Genomic DNA, 19,213 nt, shown 5'->3' with positions numbered 1-19,213 from the left:
TCATCGCAATCCACAACAAGCAGAAGAATCACCTCGTATAGAAGCATTTGAATGACTTGGTGTATGTTCATTATAATCTGAGGCTCAAATTGAAGTGTATTGAAGCAAAAGTGGAGTTGAAGTATAATGATCCATATCACAATGATTTCACATACGATGACATGGATCTGATGATTGGTTGGCTGGAGAGCCAACAGCAACAACTAGAGCTTGATAAGTAAGGATCGCCTCCTTGACCGACTAATTTCACAACATGAGAAGATAGGACAGATGTAGAAAAATGAATAGAACATATACCACACTCACATCCAATCGAGCAGCCACAAAGATCAAGAGCTGATCATCATTGCAAAGCTCCATATCCAAGACATCCTTCCAAAGATTTGACAGAGAGAAGCCATCACAATACCCAATCTAGTCGGGCAACTATGGCCAATTAGGGTGGTCGGTGCAGTCAAACCACCCAACAGAGCTAGGTAGGCATATGCATCCAAGGAAAGAAGGCAATTCGTCGAATCAACAAGAAAAGAAAAGGAAAAGAAACTACAATTCCATTGGAGAAAGTGAATGAGGAGGTAGTTCGCTCTGATTCAGAGACCAATAAGCCCCCAAACGATTAGATGCTCAAATTGTCTTGCAATACCAACATGACAATGGTAGTTTGAGCGACGATGCAATTGGTGGCCAAGAAGGTAGCAGTGGACATCGCATGGCTGCATGACTCATAGCCTTAGGATCTTTGATTCAATAGTGAGTCCTAGTTCAATCATGCTATATAGGATAGAAACCACTAGGGATGGCAGCCGGATGGATTTTTTCGGATATCTGACCCATCCTAAACCCTAATAAGAACTATTTGGTAAAATCCTATAGGGTTTGGGATTTAAAATTAAAATCTGTTAGGTTGAGTTTGGTAACTGGCAATCTATCCAGATTGCTGGCAATTTAATGTGGTAATCTGGATTACTATGTTTGGCATGATTTTTGGATGGTAATCCGGATTATCTTGACAATCCAGATTGCCTCCCATATTGCCTCATGGGAGGCAATTTGGATTGTCTTAGGGAGGGGTAGCTATCCAAATTACCACTTCTTTGGCAATATTACAATAAAAATTTTGGACAAAACTATTCCTCAAAAAAATCACACAAAATCCATTGCCCAACCCTCTCCCCTCCCCCTCATCCCCTTTCATGTGTGCCCCCAGCCCGCGGCTCCTCCATCTCCCTTTGCGTACCCTTGTCCCCCACAACCCACCCGTGACTCCTCCACGCCCGTCCCCACCACCCCCATAGCTCCACACACGTCCGCCCCCTCCCTACCTCCCCAGTGCCCGTGGTTCCCCCCACCCCTCGGCTCGCCACTTCTCGTTACTTCTTACCAGAGAAAAAGAAGAGCACTAGGGCAAAATTATTGAGGGTATTTTGAAATTTTAATTTCACATTACCGGTAATCTAATTGTCATACTAAACATGTCAATCAAGATTTCTAATAATTTTACTGTAACATTATCTGTGTACCAAGCACGGTAATCAACATTATTGGCAATTTAATGATGGCAATCCATCTTGAAGGCAATCCACATTACCTTCCAAAATTGCTTGGCAATGCACCAAATGCAACCTTAGGGTTTGGGATTTGCACCTCGAGTACCCACTACCCAAACAAAATTATATAATATAATATATAATACATATATACATTTACAAAATTCTATAAAAGCATATATATTGTGAGGGGACTTGGGCCCCAAACCTCAAGGACATCTAACCTCCTCTACATTTACCATTAAGCTACAAAACTCATTTGCATTTAGATTGTTTGCCAAATTATTTAGACCCATTTTTAGTTGATATTATTCCCTTGATCTTTACTATTTTTATAACTTCAGGTTGGGTACCCAGCCCGATCCAAATAAAGATTAAGCGGGCAGGTTCAGGTGCCCAACGAATTTACCATTTTTTGATGGGGTGGGTTTGGGATTTTTAGGCAAACTTTTAATCAGGTTTAAGACGGGTTCGAATAGTAGAATTTTAAATGGGTTCAGGTATGGGTAGGACAAATTTTGTGGGTACCCTACCTGTTGCCATTCCTAGAAACCATGGTGCACAGTCTAGTAGAGCCGACAAGGATAGCATTTCATACAGGAGACAGATCCCTCAAGGTCATTCAAGACAGTGCTGCTACCGATGATCTCACACACGAAGTAAAATCCTTGGATACATCTGAGTCCTAGTCATACACAGAATTATATTCAACAAAGCCAAGCTATGACTAGCATGGATATCCTTCATCCAATGCATCATAATCAAGTGGCTCCTACCCTCCACAGCCTCAAGCAGCTTATACGATCTTCAGATGGTCAATCCAATATCAGGCAAAGGATCAGTATCAAGGTGGCTATCTAGTGGGTGTAGGTTATGAGGTGTAAGGATATGGGGTAGATTATCTAGAAAGTTGGAATAGTATCTTAAGCTCGAACTATCACTGCAATCCCAATGTCAACAAGGAATACAGGCACTCCACAAAATTTTAGATATTGGTACATATTTTGTGCTTTAAGTGCATTTGATATATATATATATATTCAATTATATGTACTCCTATACGTACTATATATATATATATATATATATATATATATATATATATATATTCAATTATATGTACTCCTATACGTACTCACATAGTCTATTAGTTACAACTCATTAATTGCACTTCAAGTCCATTTGATGACAAAGAAGTCACCAAAATAATATCAAAATCCTAAACTAAACAACCATAATGATTAAAACGGTAACTAAAAACAAAAAATTTAGAAACAAAAAAAAAATAGTGTACCAATCAGATGACTAGTAAGCTATATCATACCGAGCCTATACGATACCAAACAAGTATGACACCTAGCAAGGTATGCCATACCATATCAAACTAGACGGTATGGAATGTACTGTAACATACTGATTCTGTACCAGTACACTGCATGGGCGTGTATCGACACTCAATACATAAAACGGCCTCCATATTGCAACATAGTGGTAGGATGGCACCGATATGGGGCCCACTACCAAGACAGCATACCTTGATACCCAATACCAGTTCGGCAAACCTTGACCTTAATGTTTTGCATGCTCCTGACAATTGAATTGGTGCTACACAACTGTAATGTCAATTATCCGTTGATATTGTAAATTTTCTACTTCCTTGTCTCAATTATTTCCTAGAATATTTACATTATTTAGAACATGAGCTCCACATGATCATTATCACCTATTACCACAGTAGCAGACATTACTAACAAAATAGGACCAAATAACACTTAACATATTGCCATATAATGCGCTGCCTACTTTCAATAAGAATTGGCAATATAAATTGATAAAGGTTGTTTGAGGTAGAGTTTTGGCGCCCAACCAACCAGTAGTCACAAGTTTGCAATGCTTCACAAATCCTTTACCAATCTTGTTAATCAATGGTACAACACCCCTATCAGCTTTTCTTCCTGAGTAACTTCCGGCTATTTTGTATGGAGTATCCCTCTCCCCTTCCCAATACTTTGACACAATTTTGAGTCTCTCTCCAGTTCAACACCTCGTTGGACCTCGGTTCTTCCTTCCACATGCCTACAAAGTCTAAATCAGTTCCTTAATTATTTCTTTTAGCATACTCATTCTTCATCCACCTTTCTTGATTTGAGCAATAATCCATCTTAGCATTTTCTTGCTGCCCTCTACTTGTTTGAAGTAGCCCACATAAATATATGTGCTGATACATAAACACTACTCAGAAAAAAAGAACTCAATAAGAAAAGGCTGGTCGCTAAAGCAACCCAAAGAACACCTCAATCAGGTAATTGAAAATCAAGTCATAATACAGAACAGGTTTAATATGCATTAAAAACAGAAATTCTTATAAGAATAGTCTGTACAAGCAGCTTGACAATCAATTTATTTACATGAGAAATCTAAAATTATTTGGCAGCTTAAAAATGGTACATCAATATCAAATCACATAAGAATCTAATGATAAACTAATTGAGCAAAAACAATAAATGAATGAGTACAAAGAACAAATTGATCACCAGCCTCCTTTGCTGCAGCCTTCGCTGCACGCTGAGCCTCTTGAATGGCACGCCTCTCAGCTTTTGAGGTTTTCTGTTTCTGTGGCTTTGAAATCCCTTCATTCTGCACTTCAATCAAAGCTCCCCTATCTTTTTCTGCAAAATGTCACTCGTTGGAAGTAGGCAATTGCATTCCCTAAAATATTAGTCCACAACATAAAAGCTCTAAAGCAACATTTTGGGTTATAATCTATTTCAAAGAAAAACGTCAGAAGCACACAAATGCCTGTGAGACGCACTCAATATACGCATAGTTTGTATTATTTGTGGAAAGTAACTCAGAGTTGCTACTAGATTTTCATTAAATACCATTTACAGATTTGATTTTTTTAAAAAGATAATAAATTTGATATTTCTCTGAATGTGTTGGACAAAATCCAAGGAGTTATGTCCAAGGAAATAATTTTAGATTAAACAGAACTTTCTTCATAAACAAGCCAAAATATTTGTTAGCTTTGTTTATGTAGTCCAAGTTGTAACTGAGAAGGCCCAACACTCAACTGGATACAATACAGAGAAATCATGTCAATTGTTGATTGTTCTATTTCTAACTGGAATTCGCCAACCTATTTCAATTTAATTTATGAATTCCATTTTAATTACAGAAGATGTGCTCCTATTCAATGAGTCAGTGTGGGTGTCTTTTTACCAAAGATTGAACATGTAGCTTCGACACAAATAGCAAGTTACATACAGCATACTTTCGACAATTAACAGGTAAGCACATAAATTCCAATGTCTGTATTTTAACACCTTATTACTGAATTGCTGACTTGCTCTGCAAGATATACAGATGCATGTGTTAATGTTGTCCTTGGTCAAATCTAACCATATAAAATCAAGGAAACTTCTAATGTTGCTGCAAATTGGACACAGCCTATGACCTAACCAAGTTAGGCCTGATCTATTCACAGAGACTACCATGTCCGGTCCAGGTCAAAAGCTAACCAGTTCTAAAAGCCAAGTCAGGTCCAAGTTTTTAAATTTCTAACAGGCCCAGCCCAGGCTGGCCCAGCCCCTTTGTATATTACCTAGGTTTGTTTTTTTATGGTGCATTAATGGTGCCCAACCAACAAAACCCACTTAATGTTAAAAACACACAAAACCCTTCAAGCCCCAGACCCTTTCCCTTGAAGCCCTAAATCCTCTGTGCTTTCTCCCACGCAGCCAATCTTCTCTTCTTAGCCCTTTCAATTAGTAGCTCCATTCCTCCACCTCAGCCCTCAATGTCAGCACACCATTCCTCCACCTCAACCTTCCTCATTAATGGCTTCACTCCAACCCGGCCTTCCCCATTGGTAGCTCCATTCTCCACCTTGACCTTCTTGTAAAAAACTTCACTCCACCTCATTTATATCAACTCTCTACTCCAACTTGATGACTCAGCCTTTACCATCTCTCCTTTACCTCCTCCTTCCCATTTGTCTCTCCACTCCACCTCAACTATTGCAATCAATGGGTCAGCTTTGCCTGTCTCTACAACTGCGAACAGCTTAATCTCACCCCCTCTGCATTTCCATCCTAGACTATCTTCTCCTCCAAAGAAGCTTACACACTCCTTTCTACTCGAGTCTTTTGAAGAAGCTAGCTCATTACCAACAAGCACATAACAATGAGGAAACCTCCAGTGAGGCAATCTCACTGATCTTGGCCATCCTTACAAGCCCATTTTAGTAAACCCTAGTATGCTATAGATTGAGCGATTGGACATTAATTGGGATTTAAAGTTGGATTTTATAGTGAATAGTAATGAACACTTAACTGTTTTGTTTGTTTCACTTCTCTCCCTCTCTCTGTTGTGCATTCATGAAGGAAATTCATTCAGTAATTAGTAAGTTAGGCATGATATTGGTTGTTCTCCAAGACTTTGTATCATTAGCATCTTCTATATACTTTACCTTTATTGGCTGCCTTGTTTATTCGTCTGTTATATCATCTCCTTATCTTAATTGAGTGTTATATTTATATTCTCTATATCAAATATTTCAAGTGCACAGGGTGGTATTTTCTCAACTTGTTGAGCCTTCTAAGGATGGCGATAAATGAAGATCAACACTTTGGAAACATTTCAAAGAAAAAAGTGAAAGGAAAAGCTGAATGTGATTATTGTCATACTATTTTCTCAGCTAAACCTGAAAAGGGGACAAACCAGCTGGATCATCTCTTCACTGTTAATTTCGATGGTCATCCTAAATGGGCAATTGGAGCACAACAACTTTATGGTGTTCTCCCACCTCCCCAACAAACATCTTCACCTCAGGTTTTCATTTCCATCTATTGATACACATAACCATGTACCACTAATAGTTTAACATTTTCTGTAAATCTATTCATCGATTATGTCATTATGTGATGGCTGCTGTTTCGGGTTTTTCCATTCTGGAATTTCAAGTTTTGTTACATGGAATTCTAACCTTCTCCACCTCTATCATAGTATTCATATTTAAATTATGTCTTCCCATATTGACTCATCGAATTCATATGTTCTTGAATATTACTTTGGATGGAGGACAAGTTGACGTCAACTAATCTGAATATGGTTAGAGAAAATGGTTCTTATTAAAGTTCATTATTCTAGAGGAGTACTTACTGTGAAGTACTGTCAGTAATGGCAATCGTGGAAGTTGTGGCACTTTGTTCATATTGGGGTTGAAAATGATGCTCGATTGAAACAAACTCCAGATGGAATGTGGATCTTGTTCAAGTTGTTGTTAGTTTTTCTTATCACCAAACAGTTTCTTTTGTTTTGTTGTTGATCTATATTCTATCCTCCATATAGGATTACATATTTTTTTAATACAAGAAAGCAAGGCTATATATCATGAATGTCTACATAGGACAGCCCAAACCAAGATCCTGGCCACTGCAGATCTAATTAGAAGAAAATACTATCACTTCTTTTAGCCACCAATATGATCCTTCTTTTTAGCAGAGAATTATTACATATTTTAGTAGTTATTATCATTGTTAGCAATAGCACTCATGTTTATTTAGGATACAAGTGGGATCAATAACTTAGAAGATCATAGGTGACATTACAAGTTTACAACCAAAGCTACCGCCATCTTTAGTTTTTACTACCTTCACTTACACAACCACCTAAATATTTTGTTGTTGCTTTAGCTCAGCTCATCCTCCACCTTCTTCTCAAACTAATGCAACAGCTTTACAACAAACCACCTTAAAAACTTAATCACCCTCGTTCAAGTCATAGTTGTAACCCAGGATTCAGATCCCAATGGAACATCCCGTGACCTCCCATGGGACACCAGAATGACGTACCATCCCATGTGTTGGGACAGGCCATCCCGCTAGCTTCCTAGTGTCTCGATCGAGACGTCTTGGGACATTCTCTGTCCCAAATGTCGGGATTGGGTAGGACGGCGATGCATCCCGTTCTATGAAAAAATCAAAACAGCTCTATCCCACGGGATTTAAAACCTTGGTTCTAACCCAGTACTAACCCTAACCTGACCTCATTTTTAACCTCAACTCCTCCCCACCAATACCCAATTAAAGCAACTAATAACTTCTTGCCCTGATCCATGTCTCTATGCAACCCCTTTCATATCTTATCATCCCTCTTTCTAACACCATCTCTTTTAATTTCACCTCCTATACCTCCTTGCCAAGACTAAAAGTTTTGGCGACCTGTTCTGATTGAAATATAACAGCATTTGCCAACACCAATCAGAAGCAGATCAAAACCATTAGTCTTAGCTGGTTCTAGATAAGTATCACCCAGTTTTGATAGTTTCAAACAAAACCAACCAAAACTTTTTTTTTTGTTGGTTTAACAACTAAATAAGTTCAATGATTTCTAAAATTCATTATCTAATCTAGTTAATAGTTATAAATTAATTTAAGGCTCTAGTGGTCAAGCCAAGGTTTAACTTCATCTAAGCTTTGTTAATGGCAGGTAAGATGAATGTCTTTTAGTTATAAACACGTAAACAATATTTAAATGTCTTAATAGAACTAAATATGATGGTTAGCTATCTCATTACTATCCTCATCCTTATTAGTATTCCCAGACACACTATGATGATAATGGTCTATGTGACCCACCTTGCAACAATATATGGTACTAAATAGTGATAAGTAATTAATTTTGTGCTTTTATATGCTTGCCTTGTTAATTTACACTTGATTAAGAGTTTCACATTTAATGCATTAAGCTTCAACACGATTTAAGTGAAAGTTAAAAATACCAAAACTATAAAAGTTATCATCCTAGATAACTTAAAAAATAAAATGATGTGAAACAGCCTGCCTTGTTTTTTTACTTTTTATTGTTTTTTAACCAAAATTCCAAAACTCAAAATGAAACTACCGACATCAAAACTCTTAACTAGCGCAACAAAACTGAAACTGAGTTTTAAAAGCTCACCCTCCACTATAGCTAGGTGTTGGTGCAAAAATCCGCCTGCGTCGGAGAAGCTGGAGTCGAGGGAGTCGCGGTCGCCGCCGGGACCTGCAAAGGAAGTCTAAACCGAAGGTGGGGTTACTCCGGCAAGACCCTCCGACGCTCAAGTCAGTTCTCTGCCTCAACAAGAATGGAGTGCTCGAACGAAAATTTTAGCAGAATTTCTAGATAGAAAACGAGAGCTTATAGAATAACGTATCTGGGGTCCCCTTTTTATAGGCGGAGGGAGCAACAGACTGATAGCAATGTTTGTAACCGCCTCGTCGTGGGCCGCACGGGGCCAGGAAAAATTTATCATGAGAAATAATGGGATGGAGTCGTGGCTATCACCATGGCTCGCCACGTGGAATCAGTTGCGGAGAGCGGAGCGGCGTTCATTGTCGCGACTTGCCAGGGAGTAATGGAGCCGCGCAGCATCCGCCGCAGGGGGTGGAGCAGATTCGCGGCCATTACTGCGGCCTGCCGTGTGGAGCCTGTCGTGGGGGGTGGTGGAGCCGCGCAGAATCCGTCGCAGGGAGTGGAGCAGAGTCGTGGCCGTTGCTGTGGCCTGCTAGAGGGCCCAGGCCTGTCGACCAAAGTTCAGTTGGAGTCCGGTCTCCGTAGGAGCCCGGACGAGAATCATTTGTCGAGGAGTCTCGGCCAAGGCCGTTCGTGGTAGGGACTTGGAGTAGTTTGCTTGCAGTGGTAACTCAGAGTGGGTCGCTTGCAACAGGAGCTCGAAGTCCGACTCCCGTAGGAGTCCGGAGAGGTCTACTTGTGATTGGAGTCGCGGGCGGAGTCCGGACGAGGCCTTTCTGCAGCCGGAGTCGGGGACGAGGTCCGGCTTCCGTAGGAATCCGGGCGAAGTCTTCCCGCCGCTGGAGTCGGAGACGAGATCTGGTTCCCGTAGGAGCCCGGGCGAAGTCCACCTGCAATCAGAGTCAGGGGCGAAGTCCGGCTCTCTTAGGAGTCCGGACGAAGTTTACCAGCAGTCGAGGACGGAGCCCGGCTCCCGTAGGAGTCCGGACGAAGCCTTCCAGCAGCCGAGATCGGGGACGAGGTCCGGCTCCCGTAGGAGTCCGGGCGAAGTCTTCCCGCCGCTGGAGTCGGAGACGAGATCTGGCTCCCGTGGGAGCCCGAGCGAAGTCCACCTGCAATCAGAGTCAGGGGCGAAGTCCGGCTCTCTTAGGAGTCCGAACGAAGTTTACCAGCAGTCGAGGTCGAGGACGGAGCCCGGCTCCCGTAGGAGTCCGGGCGAAGCCTTCCAGCAGCCGAGATCGGGGACGAGGTCCGGCTCCCGTAGGAGTCCGGGCGAAGTCTTCCCGCCGCTGGAGTCGGAGACGAGATCTGGCTCCCGTGGGAGCCCGGGCGAAGTCCACCTGCAATCAGAGTCAGGGGCGAAGTCTGGCTCTCTTAGGAGTCCGGACGAAGTTTACCAGCAGTCGAGGTCGAGGACGGAGCCCGGCTCCCGTAGGAGTCCGGGCGAAGCCTTCCAGCAGCCGAGATCGGGGACGAGGTCCGGCTCCCGTAGGAGTCCGGGCGAAGTCTTCCCGCCGCTGGAGTCGCGGGCGGAGTCCGGCTCCCGTAAAAGTCCGGACGAGGCCTTTCTGCGGCCGGAGTCGGGGACGAGGTCCGACTTCCATAGGAGTCCGGGCAAAGTCTTCCCGCCGCTGGAGTCGGAGACGAGATCTGGCTCCCGTGGGAGCCCGGGCGAAGTCCACCTGCAATCAGAGTCAGGGGCGAAGTCCGGCTCTCTTAGGAGTCCGGACGAAGTTTACCAGCAGTCGAGATCGAGGACGGAGCCCGGCTCCCGTAGGAGTCCGGGCGAAGCCTTCCAGCAGCCGAGATCGGGGACGAGGTCCGGCTCCCGTAGGAGTCCGGGCGAAGTCTTCCCGCCGCTGGCGTCGGAGACGAGATCCGGCTCCCGTAAGAGTCCGAGCTGAGTCTTCCTGCAATTAGAGTTGTGGATGAAGTCCGGCTCCCGTAGGAGTTCGGACGAAGTTTACCTGTAAGTGAAGTCGTCGGCGGAGCCCGGCTCCCGTAGGAGTCTGGGCGAAGTCCGCCTGCAGCCGGAGTCGGGGACGAGGTCCGGTTCCCGTAGGAGTCCGGACGAAGTCTGATAGTTGTAGGAATCTGCCGTTGGTGAAGTTCAGCCGTTGACGAAGTCCAGGGTAGTTCGGATTGGAGTTGAACCTGGCCGGAAGAAGTCTGGAAGGGATTCGGGGAACAGCTGATAGCCGTAGAAGGTCGGCTGGCGGCGGAGATCAGTGAGCACTTGGGGCGGTTTAATAGACGACTGGGGGAACTCGTGTTGAAGGAGCTCGGGTGGTGCAGTGGGAGTTCGTCCGTCGGGGGAATTCAGTCAGCACTGCGGAAATCCGGCTGTTGGAGAAGTCCGGAGAGATACCATCTGCAGTCGAAAGCCGGAAGAGTCCTGGAAGGATCAATCCTGTCAATAACTTCGGCTGAGGGTATTTTATACCCAACACTAGGTATTACTACTGCTCTGATTTCTCACTCTCGCCCCCCCCTTAGCATGCATGATGCCTTCATTCCATCATTTAGCTATTTAGGTCTTACTACTTGACGTTTGTGGCATTATTATAACAAAAATAACTCATCAAGAATCACCTAGAAAAGATGGCATGCGTAGAGCCAGGTAAACTCATAATGGCAGAAATTATTCTAAAGTTTTGCTGTATAGTTGTTTGTCATTAATATATCAAAAATTGTGAATGCCTATGGAATTGAAAATTTCTAAAGTTTTGCCGTTGTTTGACATTAATATATCAAAAATTATGAATGCCTATGAAATCTAATACACACACACACACGCACGCACACACATATCTATATACATATACACATTTATACATATATACATATGTATACATATATACATACATATGTATACATATATACATACATATGTATACATATATATATATATGTAGACACATACATATATATATACACACACATATATATATATACATACACACACACACATATACATACATATATATATACACACACACACACACATATGTACATATATACATATATATATATACACACACACACACATGTGTGTGTGTGTGTGTATATATATATATGTATGTATGTATGAATATGTATATATATGTATATACAAACAGAGGCATCTACGTTGGTAGTGCCTCCGTTTGACATGTGGGGTTTTGGGAAAAGGCTCCGTTCGCCATATCACAATGCTCATGCGAAAGAGAAAAAAAAGAAAATTTCAATGGTTTCAAATGCATGACCGATCAAACCCCCCGATCTCGAAGTCATGGCTTAGAGAGAAATCCAAACCTTCCTCCGCCGTGGCCTCTTCTTCCAACAATCCTCCACCAGCCATCGCGGTCTTGGAGGAGGAGAAGACGAGATCGAATAACCTGCCGCCAGCAACAGGTGGGTCTTTGAAGAGGACCGAGGCGAAGCTCGTGAACAAGATGGGGCTACGGAGAGAGGCATCGTGGCAGCCGGCGAAGGCAGCAAGGAGGCAAAGGGCGGTAGGGAGGCCGTCAGTGGGGGGGAGAGAGAGAGGAGGAGGCAAAGGAGGGCAAGGAAAGAAGGAGAGCACAGAGATCGAAGGGGTTTTTTAGGTTCCGATTGGCATTTTCTCTTCCTCCCTATCATCACCGGCATCGGCCTTCCCCTCCTATCTCCCTCAAGTACTTTCCTTCCCATAGATCTGGTCTAAGCTTCCCTCTTTGGCCACTCCAAGCCTCCCACCTGATTGGGACTCCTATATTCTCTTCCTCCCTCTAGATGAGAAGTTGTCGAAGGTGATCGTGCCCGACAAGTGGAAGGAGGGCACCAGCAATACCACTGAAAGCAGCGGCCGCAAGATCAACAAGAACAAACTCCTGTCGAAGAAGCACAGGTTCTTCTTTTCTTCTTTCATCGAAGCTAATTTTTTTGTCCACCTACAAATCCCCTTTTCTTTTTCTGTTCTATTGTTTTTCGATCATTGTTATTGCAATTTATTTATTGTTTCTTTATAACATACAATGGATCCATTCAATTGTTTGTTTGGATATGGTTTTTATTACCTTTTGATTCTTCAAACTGAATTCAAGGGTAGTAGGCATTGAGCATCCCTCATATATGTTAATAAAAATGATAAACGAAGATATGAGGATGGAGCATTCATGCATACAAGAGGTTATTGCTGTAATTCTCTTGAATGAACCCTAAAAATACCCCCATTTTGAATAACCCCTCTCTCTCTCTCTCTTTGTGTGCGTATGTCCTCTTCTCCATATGTGTCTTTGATTCCTCGTTACCATACAAATTTCTCTTGGCAGAAGTGCAAGAGCATAATGCTCTACAACCAAGGAAAACAAAGGAAAGACAGAAAAAATTTAAGGGTAAAACCTTTCCCCACAGATTATTTTTTTTCACTTCTTTTTCTTTTCATTTCATTATCTTTTTCAGAGATCCGTGGGAAACGAGAGCACTTGAGAGAGATTAGAGGGGCTTCTTAGGTTCCAATTGGTTTTTTTTCCTGAAGGAGATGGGATTTTGTGCGAGTTGTGGCAGTGTGAGTTGGTCCCTTGAGGTTTTGAGATCTCTCGAACCTCCCCAAGCCCCGCATCCCATACATCGCATGGGGTTATGATCTAGTTGAAAATTTAATTTCTAAGCATTACTAACTTTACATATTGTGATGCAAAGTTCGCGGTCTCAATACCAGAATGCAATACCGTATGAAACTAGTACATAACAAACCTATTCTTTTTTTCATTTTTGAGGTTTTTGAGATTCTTTTATTTCATTTTGACTAGAAAATAGAGTTTTCTAAGTTTATTTTTGATGCTTAAATATAATAAATTTTAGGATAAATTATAGTGACACCCATCAAGTTTGGGCAAGAAATACTTTGACCCCAAATTTTTATTTTTTTTTTCAATGAGACAGCATTACTTACTTTTCCGTTGCAATGTGGCTCAACCATTTATCTCCATTAGAAATCATTATCACATGATCATCACACGATAACTTAATAGCACTATTATTTCTTAAATGCTCTATGCTTTTGTTTTCCTGTCGCCTCTCCACCGCCCTGGAACAATGCTTGCATCCTATCAGCATACTGCTCGATCTGAACGCCAATGATCAACACGTCCTCCTAGACCAACACATCATCCTCGGTGAGAGTGACCATGCTCTCAGTTGTCATGCCATATTGCCCGACATCCTCTTGGATGGCTTCCCGTGGTGGTGAAATTGCCTCAAAGGCTGCCTCTTGGAGGAGTGGCTATCTAGATTATCATTTTTTTGACAATATTGCAATAAAAATTTTGGACAAGATTATCCCTCAGAAAAATCACACAAAACCCATTGCCCAACCCTCCCCCCACCCCCTCCACATGTGCTCCCGACCCGCGGCTCCTCCATCTCTCTTTGCCTACCCAGGGCTCCTGCGCCCTTGTCCCCCACCACCACCACCCCTGGTGGCTTCTCCACGCCCATCCCCATCACCCCCACGGCTCCACACGCGCCCGCCCCCTCCCAACCCCCCCAGTGCCTACGGTTCCCCACACCCCTCAGCCCGCCACTTCTCCGCATCACCACCACACCCACATCACTCCCGTTACTTCTTATCACGAAAAAAGAAGAGCACCAAGGCAAAATTATTCGGGATATTTTGAAATTTTGATTTTATATTACCGATAATCTTATTGTCACACCAAACAATATCAATCAAGATTTTCAATAATTTTACTGCAACATTATCTGTATGTATCAAAGACAGTAATCAATATTACTGGCAATTTAATGGTGGCAATCTATCCTAAAGACAATCTACATTACCTTCCAAGATTGTCTGGCGATGCACCAAACGTAACCTAAGGGTCAACATAAAGGCACTCCCCATACTTAACGAACGTTACTCAATGGTTTGGAAGAATAGCTTAGACACAGGATGACCAAAGTTGTACATATAGAAAGGATATCTTCTAGTAATCATTGATTCAAAATATTTAAATGTTTGTTAAAGGGTACCCGATAGAGTTCAGTTATTACTAGGGGTAAAAAAAAAATTGCTTGCCAAAAGGAAGGCATTATTTGATAATGTCCTAGTGATTAGAAGAAAGAGAAATTTCTAATTATGACAAAAAAAATCCCTTTAATTTAGATACTGTACAAACTTTTATAAGTTGTTTCTCGTTATCAACACCACACCCCACCAATCATCTATCACCACTCCTAATTGATTACCAACATTCCATCACCAATGCCCAGCAACCATTCACTAAACAGTGCATCAGCACCAATCTTACCCACAAAATGCAATGGACAATCTTATTGCATATTAATGCTCCTTTTGGGGTATAAGATTTTAAGGAACTTTAAAAGGAGGAAAAAAAAACATGTTTTGATTTCGGGTCTTGTGATAGCATATTCATGATTCACTTATAAAAGTTATTTGACAAGATTGATGACTAAAAACAACTAATATTAGAGGCATTATGTTCAATGAACCAGAATTAATATGAGAAGAATTGATTTCTAATTCAAAAATATATGTTTTATCAATATAAAATCCTTTGAAAATATTCAAAGCCTCAATTCTCATAATATTCAAAACCCTGTGAAAGAAATCAAGGAACCCTTACCCTTACTTTCATGCCTAACACCTCCCTACCTCTTCCACCTCACACTCCTACAACTTAACCTTTAATAACTAATCTAACATTGTTAAAAACAGCAATTTTAGCTATTCTAGCAAAACTTCAATTTTCCTGGTTTTCATGGCTTCCAACATTTTATCATTTATCATCATTTCTCCCAAATTTCAAAAGCATGGATCACTAAAATTTACAATCAATTCAAACCCACTTCCAACATGTTGATACAAAAAAGAAAAGCACAGAAAACAAATTACACTTCTGCATTCATTGCACTAGACTGAACTGTAAACAATATGAAATTCATCATTCACTCCATGTCTCCACTGAACCATATTCTCAATGGCAGCCTCTACCAAAGTTTCAAACACTGAGGATCAATACCATATCAAGGCTCATACTGACAAATATGAAAATGAAGTCAAGCAATCTTTCCATCCAGAACAAAGTCAAATTGAACCAAGAATCTTGAGCCTACGCCGGGTGTACAAGCACATTTAACTTTTTGCCCATTTACCATCGCTCCGTGTTCTTCATCCAGTAGATGTTTCCAGCCATTGCAAGGAGATGAACAATAAAACACCTAGTCCCATAACTATTGGTTTGCACTTTTACCAGATATGGAAAGCAGTATACATGGTTATACAATGGTGATCCCCATGAGCTAATTGTTCTACACTTCTTATTTGCAGCTTGTTCCATGGGTTATGAGAGAGAACTTAGTTTTCGCATAGATATGCATCCTTTGATTGCTATTGCATATTCAGCTCCTATTGCAGCTGCTACCATTGTTTTCTTGATCAAGGAATAGCATAAATATGCCCCAAACACTTTCAGTACAACTTTATTTGGCCTACAAAACTTTAATTTTGAATGTTTATCATACTTTCTTGTTTAATTGTATGCTTTTAAGAAGGTGGAAACATCAAGTCGGTTGTCTTACTCAAGGTTTTCGTGTGTTCTGAACTATTAAACATGCAATAACTATCACATACATTACATATTTGCAACCTAAAATACATTTAAAAGACATAGGTATAGAAATTAGTTCCAAAATAATTTTGATCTTGGATTTATGCTCTTGGGCATGAATCCAATAACCAAATATTTCTATTTTCAATTTTGTAGAGTTTTTCTCTAATTTCATCAATTAGTTGCTAACAACTAAATTTAAAAAATACAAGGGATAAAATCAGCTAGACAAAATGAGTTTTCAGCCTAAAAATGGTTTAAATTGGTCCATCTGATGTGAAAAATCCTATAGCAACTTGTCCCATTTTCCTCTAATTTTTACCTTTAAATGGTTGAAAACCAAAAACATCACTTTTTAACCCACTTCCTGGCAGCACCTATATAACACACAATTTGGGTGTTACCTGAGTTGGGTTTGGGACAAACTAACATCCATCCATCATTGAACCTCTTGATTAATCCCTGGTTCAAACAACTTGGGGGCAGTTTGGATGGTACTAAACTCCCTATATTGAGAAAGCCTTTATATAGCACATATCGATGGGCACATGTTGAATCGCTCAAACTCACCCCCGACTTCTAAGTTCGAAACTCCTTCTCGCATGCCCTATCTAATGGAATCCTTAAAAATCTTCAACATCCTTGTAGGAGCCTCCTTTACTTTGGATAGATCAACAAAGGCACATCCACCTTCCTAATAGATAATCCCAGCTAGAATGACTAAACCTCCAATCTTAACCTGTACACATTCAGTCAAGAGATGCTTCAGATCTCCTTCAACTACCAAGCATCAAGGACTCCATAGTCATTTGAATCCAAAGCAGCAATAGTCCCAAAAGCCTAATGCTTTTTTATTCGGTTCTCCCATTAAGGAAGTCTGACTAGCATCCATTCCATCACCTCTGGATGTATAATCTAATACACAGAAAAAGATTAGACCTAGCCGTTATGAAAACAAATAAAGGAAAACTACCAAAAACACAAAGGAAGAAAACAAAATCTAATAAATAAACCGATCCACTCGAACCATTTTTCATCTCAAAGATGTGAATAATTCTAGTGTAGCAATCATCATCAATTTCAAATTTTTAATCTGTTCTGGGTCAAAACCCTAGAAAGCACATTCTAGTCTGCCCATCATCATTAATTTTAAATTCTTAATCAGCACAGGGCATTGCGGCATACCTGACACTCCAGGCAGTGCCTTCACCACCGAGGCAGTCGTCAGGCTGCTCTTTGGAGTGTTCCCGCCTCCGCCGCTGCCGCCGCCAGTGATCTTCATGGTCATCATCTCCCCGCTGCTCGACGGAAACGACGACGCGAACTTGCCCGAGCCACTCCTGCCGAGCCACGCAGATGTCGGCACCTCGTCGGAAAATTCGGAAACGGCGTCGAGCCGGCTGGAAGGCGATATCATTGGGGACGAGCCGAGGACAGACTCGGAGGGGTTGTAGCTCCCGATCGGGATCTGGACGGTGTCGCGGCGGAGCGGGGAGGCGGGGATGGGAACAGGGGAGGCGGCGGAGCGGGAGAGGGAAGGGAGGCCGTCGGCGGAGGAATGGCGGGGCGGGGGGATCATGACGGGAGAAAGGGAGCTCCCTGAGAGGGGGAGCTCGGGGGCGGGCGGGGAGGAGGAGCAGGCGTCGGTAGGGACGGAGTGGGAGCGGGCGGGCGGCCGGGTGGCGCCCGCGGGAACAAAGCCCACCTGCCGGACCTTGGGGTCGATAACCGTCCGCTGGCCTCGGCGGACGTCCATGGATCGGGCGGCGGCAACGGCGACGGTGGTCACCAGCGTTTGGAAGAGGGAAGGGTAATGGGGAAATGGGCTTCTGCCATGGATAAAATCATAAAACCATGGGGTGGGGTTAAGCTTTGGAAGGAAGTCTGTTGGAGTTGGACCTGGTGGACCTGAACCGGCTAGGTGGCGGCTAGTCCTGCGCGAAAGAAGAACTCAACTTCCTTCGCGCGAATCCACTGTTGGATTGCGCAATAGTCCCTTTGATACTGTGCAGGTGATCGATAGCAGGGGTGGCTGAACCGATCATAAATAAATAGATCGGATCAAAAAATAGTCAATTCAAATTCAAACTATTTATTAAATAAATCATAAATTCAAATTTGAATCCGATCTGATTATTAAATAGATAACTCGATCTGATCCATTTAATCTATTATTAAATAAATCAAATTAGATTAAACAGGTTAAATGGGTTAAACAGGTTAAACAGATCAAGTTAAATGGGTCAGAAACAGCTTAAACAGATTTTAAATAGGTTAAACAGGTCTTAAATGGATTTAACAGGTCGGATTAAATAGATCAGAAATAGGTTAAACAAGTTAAATAGGTTATCTGACTCAATCCAACCTAAATATTAAATGGGTTAAATGGGTTAAACAGATCATATATCTAAAATCCATATCCGTCCCAATTATTAAATAGGTTAAACGGATCGACTCATTTATAATTAAAACCCGTTTAGCCTAAATCCAAATCTGTTTATGGCGGGTCGAATACGGATTGGATTGGCGAGTCGGATCATATTTTACCAACCCTAATCAATGGGGGAGTTTGAAGTGCTCTGATATCTGTTCATCCAACGATCCAACCATCAACACTGTCAAAGAAGATCAATCATGCTTTCCCAAGGAAAGATACAAATTCAATTTTTCTGAAACTATTCAAATTATAACACTATCTTTTGTCTTATCTTTATTCTGTTTTATTTTAAATTGTGCTTGTTGCCACCAAACTCTAAAGAGTTGCTCGGTTATATATCGAATAAGTACATCTTACTCTCAATGGAGAATATACCTGTAAAAAATCTTCTTGTCAGAATTTTTCCAACAGAAAGACCCTCCGATATTTTATTAACCGAAGTTTAGAGAACAGATAGAGAAACCACAAAAACGAGGGCTTCTCAAGCCAGAAAAAAATTACTCTAATCCCTCTCTTACCTCCATTTATATAGAGATGGGATGTACCATTCCTTGAAGTACGGGAGCATGGGACTTACCGAATTCAATATAGATTTATTGGGTAGTTAATCTGGCCTACGA

General features: G+C 41.8%; 1 protein-coding gene across 6 annotated transcripts in view; it reads right to left on the bottom strand.

Moving 5' to 3' along the window:
• Positions 1–18,093, bottom strand: part of LOC105034727 (uncharacterized) — a 53,748-nt gene extending 35,655 nt beyond the window's left edge. For 3 of the 6 annotated variants that reach the window (XR_012142154.1, XM_073259615.1, XM_073259616.1), the window contains exons 1-2: positions 17,342–18,027; positions 4,064–4,216 (exon numbers count right to left, since the gene is read on the bottom strand). Coding sequence is in view for 5 of the 6 variants with exons in the window: in XM_073259615.1 (XP_073115716.1) it covers positions 4,064–4,216; positions 17,342–17,912 (724 nt within the window). In the remaining variant the exon portion in view is untranslated. Of the gene's footprint in view, positions 1–4,063; positions 4,217–17,341 lie in introns of all 6 variants that reach the window. The other 3 variants (XM_010909984.4, XM_073259614.1, XM_073259617.1) reach the window with 3 other exon arrangements.
• Between the last annotated feature and the right edge of the window lie 1,120 nt (positions 18,094–19,213).

The sequence above is a fragment of the Elaeis guineensis genome, chromosome 6 (assembly GCF_000442705.2).
Source record: "Elaeis guineensis isolate ETL-2024a chromosome 6, EG11, whole genome shotgun sequence".
Taxonomy (NCBI): Eukaryota; Viridiplantae; Streptophyta; class Magnoliopsida; order Arecales; family Arecaceae; genus Elaeis; species Elaeis guineensis.
The sequence above is the reverse complement of the archived record's forward strand: the minus strand, read 5'-3'. Positions and strand labels throughout refer to the sequence as shown.